Raw genomic sequence first — 14,996 nt, 5'->3', positions numbered from 1 at the left:
ATTAATAGATAATTTTAATAATTTACTCTTTCTTCTTCTTTAATTTATTTATGGGAAAATGTATAGTTACTATTTTTTTATTTTTTTTTTTACTATTTGTTACTACTAATCATCTAAATAATGTTAAGAAAATATGTTTGTGATTTTAAATGGGAAAAACATTTGTCATTTTAAAAGAGGAGAGAAAATACAAACAATTATGCATGCACAAAACTGATGTTATTTGGACAGGATATACTTATCACCAAAAAAGTTTACCACCTTTAAAACTAATTTAATCACAATTGATTTTAGTCAATTTGTTTAGTATTAAGATGGGCAATTTCTAATTTATAACTTGTGTTTTGACAAGTTCAAGATGTCATTGTGAGTTTGAGATAAAAAATTGAGAATATGGGATTCATTTTTATTAAAAGATTTATTTATTTCACACTTCAGAAGAGGGGGAAAAAGGATGGGGTATGAGTAGTGTTTTAAAACTCAGACCAGTTATTAACAAGGTTGAGGTACTCGGTCGCTGGATCATTAGCTCAACTGAGTTCAACCGGATTTACTATTCACATATTAAAAAAAATATAAACATGTTACTTATATTAAAAATTCACATAAGAAAGCCATCAATGAGCTTCAAAAAACAAATTGGTTCTCAACGATAGCAAATAATTATATACTTCTAGGCTTCTAGATCTAGACCATATCCTAACATTGAATTAAAATTGCAATATAAGCTAAATGCATCTTTTGTGCCTTGACATAACACAGATAAACTAAATCATGATAACAAATGGTAGACATGAAGTATACACTAAGGGGAAAGTGTTCACTGTTGAGATGAATCCATCAGTGTTTATCCCTATTTAACTTCTTGAGATCTTTATAAGATGTAACTAAATTACATAAATGAATTACAGTAATCCAAAATACCTTCTTATTTTCACCTTACATTTTAATCATATTTACCATAAAATGTGAATATCAGTAACAAGAAAAAAGATTTACCAAACAAAAGAGATGGTCAACTGGGTCACCGAGTCGCCAAGTCTCGGCCATGTTAATCGGTCTAAACTGAGTTGACTGCAGAATTGGTTCAAATGACCATTCTAACCAGGGAACCTACCAGGTCACCGAGACTTGTGTCTATCCAACTGGTCTGAGCCAAATTTTAAAACACTCTGCATGAGTATTACTGTTAGGTGGCTATTTTAATGGATTATTTAGCTTTCATGAGATACGGTCAAGTATACTCTGCTCGCGTGACTTGTTGAAGGCTGTGACTTTGTGAGGACTTAAAGGAAATGGGTTATTCTATATAAGTATATGGAGGAGATGGATAACCAAAATTATGGTAATTTAGTTGGCTTCAAAGAATTGAGCATGTAGAGATGAGAGTATGTGTTTGATCTTTTCTAGTATCATCTTTGGAAAAGGTTTAAAACCTTAATCCCGAGACCCACACCGAATCGGACAAAACGTGAAGCGATGAATCGATTGGAATATCTTCAGAGTGATTTAGTTTTGCAGTTTCTTTTATCTCAAAAGGTCTGCGAGAAAAGAATGCAAACATAATTAGTGTTGGAAATCAATAATCACACACAAATAGCAAACAAAAAGAGAAAAAGAGAGAGAATTGACATAGTGATTATCCTGATTTATCCAATTTTGGCTACGTCCAGCTTGTCTGTACTATATTCATCTCACCGCCACTCGTTAAAGTCACTCGATTAACAAGGAAAATATAAATAGGATTAGAAAAAACCCTAACAATAGCTATTCATAAGCTCAAGCCCAAACTATTAAGAAAAAAAAATACAATAAATCAAAGGTTCACAATAGTACCTAGCCTCTACGGGCTTAGAGGCGCTGACCCCCCGGACATCCGCCCGCTCACCTGGGAGCGGAACCCTAGTTGCCTTTCTGCTGATCCCAACAATAAAAGCCCTCTTCAACATGCGAAGTATGAGCCACACCCAACAATTAGACTATTTCTTATTTATGAGAAATTGTTCCTCAAAAATTTTGTCAAATGTTTTAAGGAAGATTGTTCTCATCTAATATAGCTGTACGAGGAAAAACTGAATATTTCAAGTAACAGGGACAACACTTGGCGTGCAGCCTTCGCTAAGTGTGTAACTTCTTTATCAAATTTTGGTATGATTTAATTACCTTATCTTATTATGTCATTCCCTTGAATTAATTGTCCTCTGATGTCTAATTATCAATCATGCTAGCTTGTCTTCAGCATTTGTTATTTCTTAGGAGTTTTCCCTGCACAAATTTGTTATATGCTTCAAGAACAACAGGCTTCGTACTTAGATGATTTTCCTCAGATTGCCAATTTACACTAAACTAGAAGTTTTAGGAATGTTTTAAGGCGGATTCTTCTTATCTGTTGAAGCTGTGAGAGGAAAAAATAAATCTTGCATGTGATTTTCACCAATTATGTAACTTATTCGTTAAATTTTGTTGACTTGACTTCTTATCATATTCTGTCATTCCCTTGGAATACTTGTACTGTCTAGAATAGAACAGGACATTTCATCAGCAATAGACATTGAAGCAGGTTATATTACAAACTCTTACAAACTACACTAAGTACGACCGGTCATACTTTAATCATGTAGTGTATGACCAGTCGTACTTAGTGTAATTTAAAAAAAAAAAATTGTAAACGGATCCTATCCTATTAAAGTTCAAAGGGTCTTGTATACGGTCACATAATAGTTGTCCTGTCCAGATATTTGATAAACAAGGATGCTAGCTTAGTTACACCATTTAATTTTTCTGATAAGTTGTTCCTGCAGAAGTTTGAGATATGTTTTAAGGAAGAAGAAACATACATGATTTTAAGGCTATAGCCGGGAGGAGTAACTTGATATTTTAAAAGTAATTGATCCAAGAGAATAGGTGGTTTTTTGGTTGGACAATGCCTTTATAAGCATATTGATTCCCCCTCCAAGTCTGTTTGTTTCATTCCATATATATCCATTTTCAAAGAGGTGGATGGATTCATGTCACATGTCCTCGAGAATTATGGGATTGGAACGTTGTTTAAATTTCTAACATATTTAACCATTGGACTCGAGAGCAAGAAGGTAAACAAATCAACTATCCTTTTCTCCGTGTTGCAATTGAATTTCAGCCAAAGCAGAGTAGATAAAATATTAGAAATCCTCGCTGTTTGGGATATTGATATCTTTTTTTTTATTCTAAGCAGTGTTTGGTTCGGGAGAATTTTTTTTTTACTAGGGAAATGTAATTGATAGGAAAATGGTTGGAAAATGAGTTTGATAGGAAAATGTAAAAAAAGTTGTTTGGTTGACCCAAATATTACTAGGAAAATTTATTTAAATATGCAAAATCTATGTTCGCGAGAAACTTTGTACCTGTTTTTTCACTTCTCCAATCATCTCACAATACCACATCTCAAGTGGTATTCTGTAATAGTGAATTTTATTCAAAAATCAACACAAAAAATCATTTTTCCATCTATCCTATTTGTCTGGTATTTCTTGAAAAAACCTGAATCAAACGTGATATTTTTCAATATCCAACTACATTTTCCCATCAATCCTAAAATAAACCTTCAACCAAACACTTTAAGGTGGCGTTTGGTTACAAGCCTTTTAACAGATACCTATGCAAATGAAGTTTAGATTTTAGAATAACCACGTTTGTTTCAACCGATTTTTATCAAAAACCATCCATATCATTTGCATGGATTTTTTAACTTTTGATGAGAAAGATTGCTTTTTGCACTGTTGAGAAAGCTAATGTGAGGATGGTTTTTTTGAAAAACCCAGACATCGCACTATTCACACACTTTTTGGACTCCCATTATACCCTCTCGTTGATAATGATATTTTCTTCTTTTTATGTTTATTTGCATTCAAATAGTGTCTGAGGCCTGCGAGTGCGAGCCACCCTTTCATGAAGAAGGGTTATCGCAAAAATGCTTTGCGAGATAGATATAGCTCTTTTTCAAAGACGGGCTAATTATATTTTAAATTTAAAGAAGAAAAGTTAGAATATTAATTCCTTCTGGTTTTAAAAAAAATTCAAACAATTAAGGCTGTGATGTGAGGTGAGGCACGCTGGAAGTTGAAAGAGCAGAGATGGCGTTTTCCTTCTGAAATGAAAGCTTCGATTGGTTGCTACTATACTGTGTGTATGCCAAACACAGCTCGTGAAACTCAACACTAAGGTTTGGATTTGATGGCGGAGGAGAGAGAGGAGATCAATGGCGGATTCTCGATGGAATCCACCGAATCGAGGTGGGTTATACAGGAGGACGATGAGGATGCGTCTGATATAGAGGGCCACTGTTTGTTTGTTTAGGATAAGGGTATCGGGGATAAAATTGTAATTTTATATCATTTACCTATCTATATTTTTTTCAAAACCAAACATAGGTTTTCAAAATTTTCATATATTTTCCTGGTAAAATTTTATCCAACCAAACAACTTTTTTTTACATTTTTCTATCTATCTCACTTTCTTACCATTTCTCTGTCAATTCTATTTTCCTACTATTCCAAAAAAATTTCTTCAACCAAACACCCCCAAAGAAATTTCTTTTTGATAAGATATACAGATTTAAGGAATTTTATATTTTTAAATGCATTTTCTTAGCGTTTAGTGTGAATGGCCTAATTTTTGAATGACCTAAAATTGGCCAGGTGTAGGCCCCGGTAGGCAGTGGCCCATTTACATCCTAACTGCAGCGGTGGCAGGTGGTTGGTCGAATCTCCGATCTCATGTTTCACTGTCACCGCCTGAGAGCAATTCTCTCCCTCAAGGCTATCTCCGAATTGCCACAAACCCCAGAATGTTACCCTTTTCTGAAACCCCACAAATCACCAATCTTTCTCAACCTCTTGTCGACCACTTCAGATCAACAACCATCATCATTCACCATATCCTACCTCACAAACAATTGTGGTTTGTCACTTGAAACTGCTCGCAAAGCATACAAGCGCGTTCGTTTCGACACATCCCTGAAGCCCGATTCAGTCATCGCCTTCTTCAGAAACCACGGTTTCTCCATCTCCCAAATACACAGCATCATTGGTAGGGTACCTGAGCTACTTGCATGCGACCCCAACAAAAGGGTTTTGCCCAAGTTTGAATTTTTAGCCTCCAAAGGTGCTTCTTCCTCTGACATCGTTCTCATGGTCACTAAGAGCCCAGATTTCCTGCGTAAAAGCCTCGAGAATCACATAACCCCTGCCTTTGAATTGGCAAGGAGATTCTTTCCATCTGATGAAAGATTCATTGCTAGTGTAATTGGTTATCCCACTTTCCTTAGTGATGCTCGTGTGGAACCAAACGTGAAATTGTTGCTTGATGTTGGAGTGACACACTCCAACATTTACCATTTGCTTCGTACTAGGCCTTCTATACTATGCTCCTCTGATTTGAAGAAGGCCGTTGAGGAAGTTAAGGGATTGGGATTTGATCCTTCCAAATCGAGTTTTAGTGTAGCATTATTGGCCAAAAGGGCTATTACCAAATCCCAGTGGGATGCCAAAGTTGATGCCTTTAAGAATTGGGGTTGGTCCGAAGATGCAATTTCCCATGCATTTAGGAAGCATCCTAACTTTATGCTACGGTCTGCGGACAAAATCAATGCAGTGATCAGTTTTTGGGTTGATCAGCTTGGTTGGGATCCTTCAGTGCTTCTTGCATCACCAAATCTTTTTGGATTTAGTTTGGAGAAAAGGTTTATTCCAAGGGCTTCAGTTATCCAGTATCTTCTCTCCAAAGATATGATAAAGAAGGATGCTAGCTTGGCTACACCATTTGTATTGTCTGATAAGTTGTTCCTGCAGAAGTTTGTGAAATGTTTTGAGGAAGAGGAAGCATCTAGGCTATTAAGGCTATATCAGGGAGAATGTTAGCATCTGTCAGTTGGTTGATTTATGAATATAGATTTTGGTGTAAACCAGGCATATTATGTTTCTTCATCTCATTCTATTATTTGTTCCCTTTCTGTTCCTGTCGAAATCTGAATTTCTCTACTGGTTTGATTGTTTCCTTTACTCAGCTGGAACCTTTTTTTTAAGTCACGGTTCTGATCTATACCATTAACTTGATATTTTATACTAGGTTGTCAGTAGCAGCCCGTAGCGCCGCTAAACCGCTACCGTAGCGGGTAGCGGCGGTCGGCCGCTATAAACTGCGACGCTACGCAACTTTGGCCGTAGCGGAAGGTAGCGGCGTAGCGTAGCGTCAATATTGCTACCCGTTACACCGCTACACCACTCCCATGTTGGAGTTTGATGGAGAATCCGGAGATGATGATGATTTTCTTCATTAGTTCACTTCTTGTACTTGACTATTTGACAATTTTATTGTTCATTTGTGTTTAATTTTGGATCCTTCTTTTATGTTCCTTGTATTTGACATTGATTATGAATAATGTGTTTGATTTTGTGTGACTTCTTATGTTTGAGCATTAATACTAAAAGCAGTATTGCCTCGTATCTTGACTGTTAGTATAATATATGTGGAACTAATACTTCACCGTAGCGGCAATACCGCTACCCGCTACACCGCTATACCATTTTCGGGGTCGGCCGCTACCGGCCGCTAACTGCTATTGACAACTATGATTTTTATAAGTAATTGATCCTAGAGAGTAAATGATTTTATGGTTGGAGAATACCCTTATGAGCAATGTTGTTTCGCCCTCCATGTTTATTTGTTTCATTCCATATATATTCTTTTTCAAGGAGGTAGGGATTCATGTCACATATCCTTGGGAATTATGGGATTGGGACGTTGCTTGAATTTTTGACGTTTTTCCCATTGAACTCGAGAGCAAGAAGGTAAACAAATCCAATATCCTTTTCCTGGTGTTGGCAATACGATTTCAGCCAGAGTAGAGTTGATGATACGTATCAGAAATCCTTGTCTGGCCTAAGTAAACCTGAGTGACTGAATAGTTATTCTGATTATTTGTATGCAAATTTTGTTGTGAAAAGCTTTTGTATACACTATAGTATCCCTTCTTTATCCTCTTTTGGGCAAATGACCATTGCTTTTGTAATGAATTTGGAGAAGGGTCATTCATCTTAGCTGGCACTGTTTGTTTGATTGTTTTGTGTGGAGCAAGATATATAATAGTGTGTTGTCACATTGCTATTTTTATTTTTAATAAGATATATAGATTCCCGTCTCACATCACAACTGTTATATAAAAGTGTGTTGTCACATTGTTAATAAAATTAATTTTTTCACAGGCCTAGTTTTCAGATTGCATCTTAGCCAACATGTTACTTAATCTTCAGAGTTATAATTTATAAAGTAAACTATCAACATAATTTCTCAAATATACCCGTGATATTAATTTAATTATTTAAATAAAGTTAATATTAACTTAATATTTCACTTATATTGAGTAACATTTGATTTTTTTAATTATAAAAATCTTTAATTTAATTTCTAAAATACAAAGTTCATTTACAATCTTATAATTTTAATGACACTTTAAATTATTCAAAAGGCAAATTAATGTTAGTGTTTTTTTTTATAAAAAAAAGTTAGTGATGATACGTGCATTCTTTAGAATTAAGACAGATATTTTTTAATTTTTGACTTTTGTTTTGATAAGTTCATGATGTCATTGTGAGTTTCAGATAAAAATTGAGAATATAAGGTTCAATTTTATTAAAAGATTTATTTATTTATATATTTATTTTAATGGATTATTTAGTTAGCAAAAAATTGGGGAGCTTCTGACCTATAAATATGGACCTCTTCTATTAGTTCTGATTATTCATCCTCATAGAGAATCCATGCAATATATTCGGGGTATTTTGTATGGAGAGATGTAATCTTAAATCTTGTATCTCAAGAGAGTGTAATTGCTTTCTCTTTAAGGAAAAGTTGTAATTTTCTTCCAATGGGTGAATATTCTTCTACTCTGATTTTATCAATTAATTAGAGGGGTTTTCACGATAAATGTTGAATGTCAGTTACTAATTTTTCCCAAATCTATTTTAAATGAGCATGTGACTACTGCTCTGAGATTTATCAATGGTATGGAGCACCTCTCTAAAAATGATGCTATATTGGTATTGGAGGATATGAGGACTTGAACTCAATACCTCTAATTGAGGGGAACAAACTCCTTAAACCAATGATTATTGGCAATTGTATTCATAGACTCACTTTGATACATTACAACTTTCATGTTGCAGTCAGGGAGAGTAACTCCAAATCCATCCTTATCCAATTCACTTAATGCAAGACAGTTAGTCTTATGGCTTATTATAACTGTAACTAACTAACTGAATCTGTTACAATTTTAACTAACCACTACAGACAGTTAATGGTTGTTACTACTCAACTATTACTTCCAGCTAAGTTTGACAGTTCGGCCTCTGTTCTTCTAACTGTGAATTCAAGAATGTTTTTAAATCGACCAAAATATTGGTTTATAAAAGAATAAAATGCATTCTGAACGAAATCTTAGATTAGAAAGCACACCGGCATAATTAAAATTTGGTATATATGAATATCTCATGAAATAATATCTTTATATGATGCTAAGTTTTAGCCAAAGAAAACTTCTGATAACCCTTCAGACTTTTAAGATTTATTAGTAATTCCTTATTATTATTCCAGTCAACCCCAGCATTATTTTAAGCTCACAAAGAGTCATAAAATCTTGTGGGGCATAAAACGAAGTCGCCCCTAACAAGATTCCAACAGACAATGCTCCACTACAAAATCTGTCTTGATGAGTTGAAAATATGCCTAGAATATCCATCCATGTTACCACAAGGTGCAGTTGACCATTGATCTAAAAATATATATTAATAAATGGCGAAGGTTGTATTGAATTTTTTTTTTTTTTACAAACTTACAAACTACACTAAGTCTGACCAATCATATACTCTTGATTGAAGTTTGATCAGTCAGAAACAAACTTTTTTTCTTACAAACTACTGGTCAGACTTAGTGTAGTTTGTAAGTTTGTAAGAAAAAAAATTTGTCAATATAACCCCTCACTTAATCAATTCATGTTGTCTTTTGCCGACTCTATCTAATAATACATGGATATAGGTTATGCTTTGAAGTGCTTCCCCTTTTAAGTCTTCAAACCTAGTGTTTAGCATTTTTTCAAATTGGTTCTTGTGAGTAAACAATACCAAATTAAGAGGCCATACCAATAGCATCTCTTGTATTGGCATGATGTGAGTTGACTCCAAACAAAGCAATGGCTTTTGCCTGTTGGCAATGCTCCATTGAACTAATAATTAATAAAAATGTTTGCAAGTATATATACAACAGTGTAAGTGAAGTTCACAATAGTTTTTTTTGGAAGTATTCACTTCTTTTCATTGTAAGACTAAGTAGTTTATTAAACCACATGCGACACATAGTATATAACTACAAATTTCTCGTAGGCTAAGCTCTATATTGTCTTTCTTGTGCTGCATTCACGAAATTTTAAATTGAGAGTGGAGACCACACTTACTCAAAGTGAATGCATATGAGTAAACCATCTTATTATTTTGTATGTTCTTGTTGAATAAATTCAAAGTTTGCAAATTTCTAGGTTTTCTTTATGATAAAATATCAATTAACAATTGAGATTTACTTTATTTAGTAGATTCCACCAAGTTTCCTTTGTCTTAATCATCACAGTAAAGTGCGGCGAAGACAATTAGAGCATGGTTAATGGTGATCAACATTAATATAATAAACAAATAATAATCTAATGGACAACTCTTGGAGGAATTGTAAATGCACGTTGGTCCATTCGGAGTTGGCTGATTGTGTTTTTTTATTATCGATCGTTAATGTAATTCCACTTGTCTTATAGAGAGAAGAGTACGATGAATACCAAGATGATTGGATATCGGTAGTAGTGGTAGAAGGGTTTGTTAATGATTAATTCTGTTCCTTTTTTTAAATAAAAATAAATTATAGTCCAATTCCGATAAAATAATAATGAATTATAATAATTGAAGAAACCCTCTTTAGCTTTTACCTCTAAGCTATAGGTAGCAAATATAGTTCCATTCAGAAATATTTTTACCACTAAGCTATAATTTTTATTTTTATTTTTACTCTCCAAAAAAAAATACGCGTGCTTAGTTAGAAATTGCCAGAATATTTTGGTTTTAATATATCATTAACAAATATAGCATCACCCTAAAAATTCTTAACTCATATTTATAGACTTTCCAAGAAAAAATTTAGGTCTAAGCGTACTTAGTGTACAATATATATATATATATATATATATATATATATATATATATATATATAGAGAGAGAGAGAGAGGAGCAGATTCTTTGATACCAATGTCAAACTTTAAAATCTGAAATCAAATCTTAACGGTCGATTTTCGTCAATTAATGATTATCATTTATTAAAAATTAATAATTGTTATGGACCTGACAAAGATCCATATTCTAGAAGGACCAATAAAGGACAACACAAAAGGAAGAGAATCTCCTATTGATGACAATTCTATCCAGACAGCTAAGCAGTTGGACTTGGCCCCCAAATATTCCTAAGAGGCCCAGAAGTACACTCCTTCAGGTAACCCAACTATAAATACAGGGTTAAACCAATAAGGTACGGACACTCTCAAAACCCTCTCTCTTAGCTTGTCACCGTGCACACACCCCACGCCTTTACTATGTCGATTATTATTGTGCACAGTGATCGGCCTACCCTCAAGGGTATATAGATACTTGAGAGAGGGCACCTAGATCCTACATAAAATATATCTAGCCATCGGTTGGACATCTCTGTCTTTCAGACAGAACATTATTGAGAGAGAGCACCTAGATCCTACATAAAATATACCAGTCATCGGTTGAACATCTCTGTCTTTCAGACAGAACAATAATTAATTAGGAAATCATAACTGTTAATTGACGGAAATCAACGGTTATGATTTGATGTTAAATTTTAAAGTTTAACAACTATATATGTCAAAAGATCATATCTCACATATATATATATATTATTTTCTAAAGAGATAGATATAATGTTAGATGGAAGCACATGAGTCTTACATTAAATCTAATGATTTTATACGCTCGTCATCTTTTCAATTTTTAAAGTATATATTTAATTCTATTAAAAAAACATATATTTAAGGATTTAATATTTTTTATGTTATAAGAAATAAATTTATCTTCCACACATACACATAAAAGAGTGTGAGACTTATGTGGATCCATATGAGAAGAACAGGGAGAAAGATAAAATATTGGTCCCACACAATTTATTTTATGTATGTATAGGAGATAAATTTATCTCTTACAACATAAAAATTACTAAATCCTATATTTAATAACGAAACTCTACGTATAAATCCTTGTACAGGTTGACACGCGAACCCGCGGGTGGACCCGTCACGGAAAAAAACGTGTCATGTTTATACAATCCGTACACGACCCGCTCTTACCCGTGGGTTGACACGACACACATTTTAACGGGTCAGGTCACAGGTCAACCCGCGAGTGAATACCTGTATTGTCACCCTTACTCATCACTCATCACATCTCACCCTCAAAAGTATCCACTTTGGCCGGCGTCATTAAAATTAAATCTGTTTCTGCCATCATTAAAATGTTATAAATCTATAACATGATCGATGAACACACAAAAAGATACCAAGTTTTAAAAAATAAAATAAAATAAATAGCCATCTAAAGCACAAGAATTGAAGCACGGAAACCATTACCACAGATATTTCATTATAAAATATGACAATAAGCCTTCGAAACACGAGCAGCATAAAGAAAATTTCACAAACAGACTCTTCTCTCCCTTGAATTTTGATACCTGTTAAAAGAGCATGTGAAACTTGAACATATATAATGCTTTTGCACCGGTAATATTTCAGTGTAATCAATTGATAAAAAAAAAGTTTTACAAGACTTTCAAATAAATTTGTAACGATGATGTACAAAGATTTGAGATCATATTCCCTTTTATTTAAAAATAAGAAACTTTAAAAAAGAAAGATTTATTACTTCAATTCTAATATTACAATTATAAATCTACAAAAAAAATATCACACTAATAAATAAAAAATCATACTAATAAAGTGAATATTCTTTAGAATAAAAAAAGGAAATGTTTTTGTTATGTAACATAACATAAAAACAAACTTCCTACTCTCACAAAAAGAAGGGAGAGGAAAGAGAATAGAAAAAAGAGAAAAAATTTAAAGTGGGTCCCATATAAAATTTGTGTATGTAAGAAGATGATTTTATGTTATGTAACATAATAAAAATAAAGCCCATAAAAAAAAATGTTACCAAATATATATATATATATATATAACTTACCAATTACAATAGGCGCTTGTTTATTAATATATAGGACTATTAAACAAGCGCATGACTTGTACGGATCTTATAATTAAAAAGAAAAAAAGAAAACCCAAAGACCTCGGAACTCATTGGCAGTTGGACTAGGTATTGTACGGCTCCTATATTCCAATTCAACCTACCAACGTTGGACAAATTATAAAACAAAAATAAATACTCCGTTGTCGTATGTAATGACGTGAACTTGATTAAAATCGTTTAAACTATAAAGTAAAATAAACTAAAACGATTTAATGCTTTATTTAGCGAATACTTGATATTGTCACCTCATTCTTAGACTTTCTTAATACTAATAAGAGTTAGGCATGACGATCAAAGGTCAGATACAGGAAAAAAAAATTAAAACTCAAAATTTAAATTAAACACAGTAGAATTAATTGTTAATGAGAAATATTATATTTATAAAAAATTTATTTACAAACTATACTATGTCTTACTGATAAGACACTTTTAAGTGAATTTTTACTGGTAAGATACAGTGTAATTTGTAAGTTTATTAAAAAAAATTGTCAATATTTATTGTTAATAACCAATATTTATGACCATGTCTGTAAAATTAATAGCATAAAATTATATGCGAATTATTTCAGCCAAAGACAAAAAAGGCAATAGCTAATCTATATTTTTACTATTATCATTAATTATATTAACTTTTGAAATATGTTGTCCGTGTAAAATTGCTTATGTTATCAGTAAATTATGATTGGCAATTCTAAGAGTCAACACTTTTTAATGATTTAATAACATATTATTGAGTCATAATGATAATACTATAAATATATATAGAAGAAAATATTTCTTCCGCTAAGATAAAGGTAGTTTTAGGGTTTCAGGAAAAAAAAATATAGAGTATTTTGAAAATTTTAATTCTCTCTTATGATATGAATTTTTTAAAAATACTTTGTATTTTTTAGTTGATTATTTTTGTAATTTATTTAGTTTCCAATTTTTTAATTTAATTTTTACGATTAGCATTGAATTGATTAAACATACCTACTACAAAGTTTGAGGTTGATTCAGTTCACCCTGTAGGCAAATGTTAAGTGTAATTATATAACTCTCACACTAACTATGAAGTACCGATACTCCGAATTTTTTTTTCTAACATACGCGTATCGGGAACATATTAAAAACATATTGTATCGTATCGACTCGAAAACGCCGTGTCATTGGTGGATTCGTACCACACTAGTGCAAATACTCCTCAATCCTCATCATTTGTTGAAACATGCTAGTGCAAGCTCATTGGTGGATTCACTCGGTGTTTGTGGTGTATAATTGTTTACCTTCAATAGTAACAGTCATAAATTTTTTTTTTTTTATAACAGTAACAGTCATAAATTTACTTGTATATCTTAGAGCTTTCCAAGGGATATTTCTTATTCATATTTCACTCTTTTCAACTGTCCCAAAAGCCTTCTCAGCATCCATTAACAGTAAGCAAGCCAATGAAATACAAAGATTACTCAAAGTGGGCTTTGACTAAATTTTGCAACCAAAAATATGAGTGTGTGTGCTCTGATTTAGCTGCAGCATCATACCCCACAATTCTAGCCGACCAACTTGTCATCATTCGCATGTCATACTCAACATGACAAAATTTTACAATATATCCATTTGTGATTAAGCCCTCTTCTCTATCCATCTCTCTCTATATATATATATATATTAGGATTCTCTCTGACCTTCATTCTCAGTCAAAAAAGAGAGACTAGTTCTTTCGTGGGAAATTATTAATCCTAGAAAATTATGGATAACGTTGGTGGCAGTTCCTCTAATAGTGCTGGCATCAAGGAACAAGACCGGTTGTTGCCAATTGCCAATGTTGGCCGCATCATGAAACAGATTTTGCCTCAGAATGCAAAAATCTCGAAGGAATCGAAGGAAACAATGCAAGAATGTGTGTCAGAATTCATAAGCTTTGTGACAAGTGAGGCATCAGAGAAGTGTAGGAAGGAAAGGAGGAAGACAGTGAACGGGGATGACATATGCTGGGCCTTGGGAACACTAGGTTTTGATGATTATGCAGAGCCAATGAGAAGGTATTTGCACAGATACAGAGAACTTGAGGTAGAAAGAGGAAATAGCCCTGAAGAGAAGGATGAACTATTTAAGTTGCCTCCTAGAGGAACTAGGTAGAATGTGTCTTGAGACTGATCAGAGTAGCTCTAGATTCCTCAATCCCAAGGCCAGTTTATGGTTTTGAGGATGAGATAATGTAATAACTTTCTTTTCTTAACTGGATTTAATTGAGTCAAGATTCATGAAAACTAGCTAGATTACTTGTTTTTCTCATTGTTTCATATATGCTGCTGGTCTAGCTCTGCATGCTTTTATTTTTATTGATTTGTTAATTAAAGTGGAGATCAATGAATCCTGACCTTGGTTCTGCTGAAAGTTGTTGAGCTTGTGTTCCATAACCATGTTCATTGTTATTGACAACAAATTCTAGCACTCGGGATTTAAGGAATTATATAAGGATCCTTAATTCAAGCATATGAAAGGGTATTCATCCTCTTCAAGCAAAGTTCATTAACAAGACTGAAAGCCTGAGGTTAGTAAATCATTACATGTGAGTTTCATAGAGGAGAATCTAGGAATTTGCTAACACTAATTAATTCCATCTCGGTC

General features: G+C 33.2%; 2 protein-coding genes across 2 annotated transcripts; both read left to right on the top strand.

The window, feature by feature from the left end:
• Positions 1-4,680: 4,680 nt before the first annotated feature.
• Positions 4,681-6,634, top strand: LOC133294548 (uncharacterized). The gene has a single exon (XM_061493237.1). The coding sequence runs from the start codon at positions 4,755-4,757 to the stop codon at positions 5,895-5,897; it is 1,143 nt and encodes a 380-aa protein (XP_061349221.1). The 5' UTR covers positions 4,681-4,754; the 3' UTR covers positions 5,898-6,634.
• Positions 6,635-14,114: 7,480 nt separating this feature from the next.
• LOC133294524 (nuclear transcription factor Y subunit B-5-like) lies at positions 14,115-14,594 on the top strand. The gene has a single exon (XM_061493208.1). The coding sequence runs from the start codon at positions 14,115-14,117 to the stop codon at positions 14,502-14,504; it is 390 nt and encodes a 129-aa protein (XP_061349192.1). The 3' UTR covers positions 14,505-14,594.
• Positions 14,595-14,996: the final 402 nt, after the last annotated feature.

Source organism: Gastrolobium bilobum, unplaced genomic scaffold (genome assembly GCF_033153095.1).
Source record: "Gastrolobium bilobum isolate Gb01-03AN ecotype WA unplaced genomic scaffold, APGP_CSIRO_Gbil_v1 utg5188, whole genome shotgun sequence".
Lineage (NCBI taxonomy): Eukaryota > Viridiplantae > Streptophyta > Magnoliopsida > Fabales > Fabaceae > Gastrolobium > Gastrolobium bilobum.
Note: the sequence above shows the minus strand (reverse complement) of the source record. Positions and strands in the feature narration are given on the sequence as shown.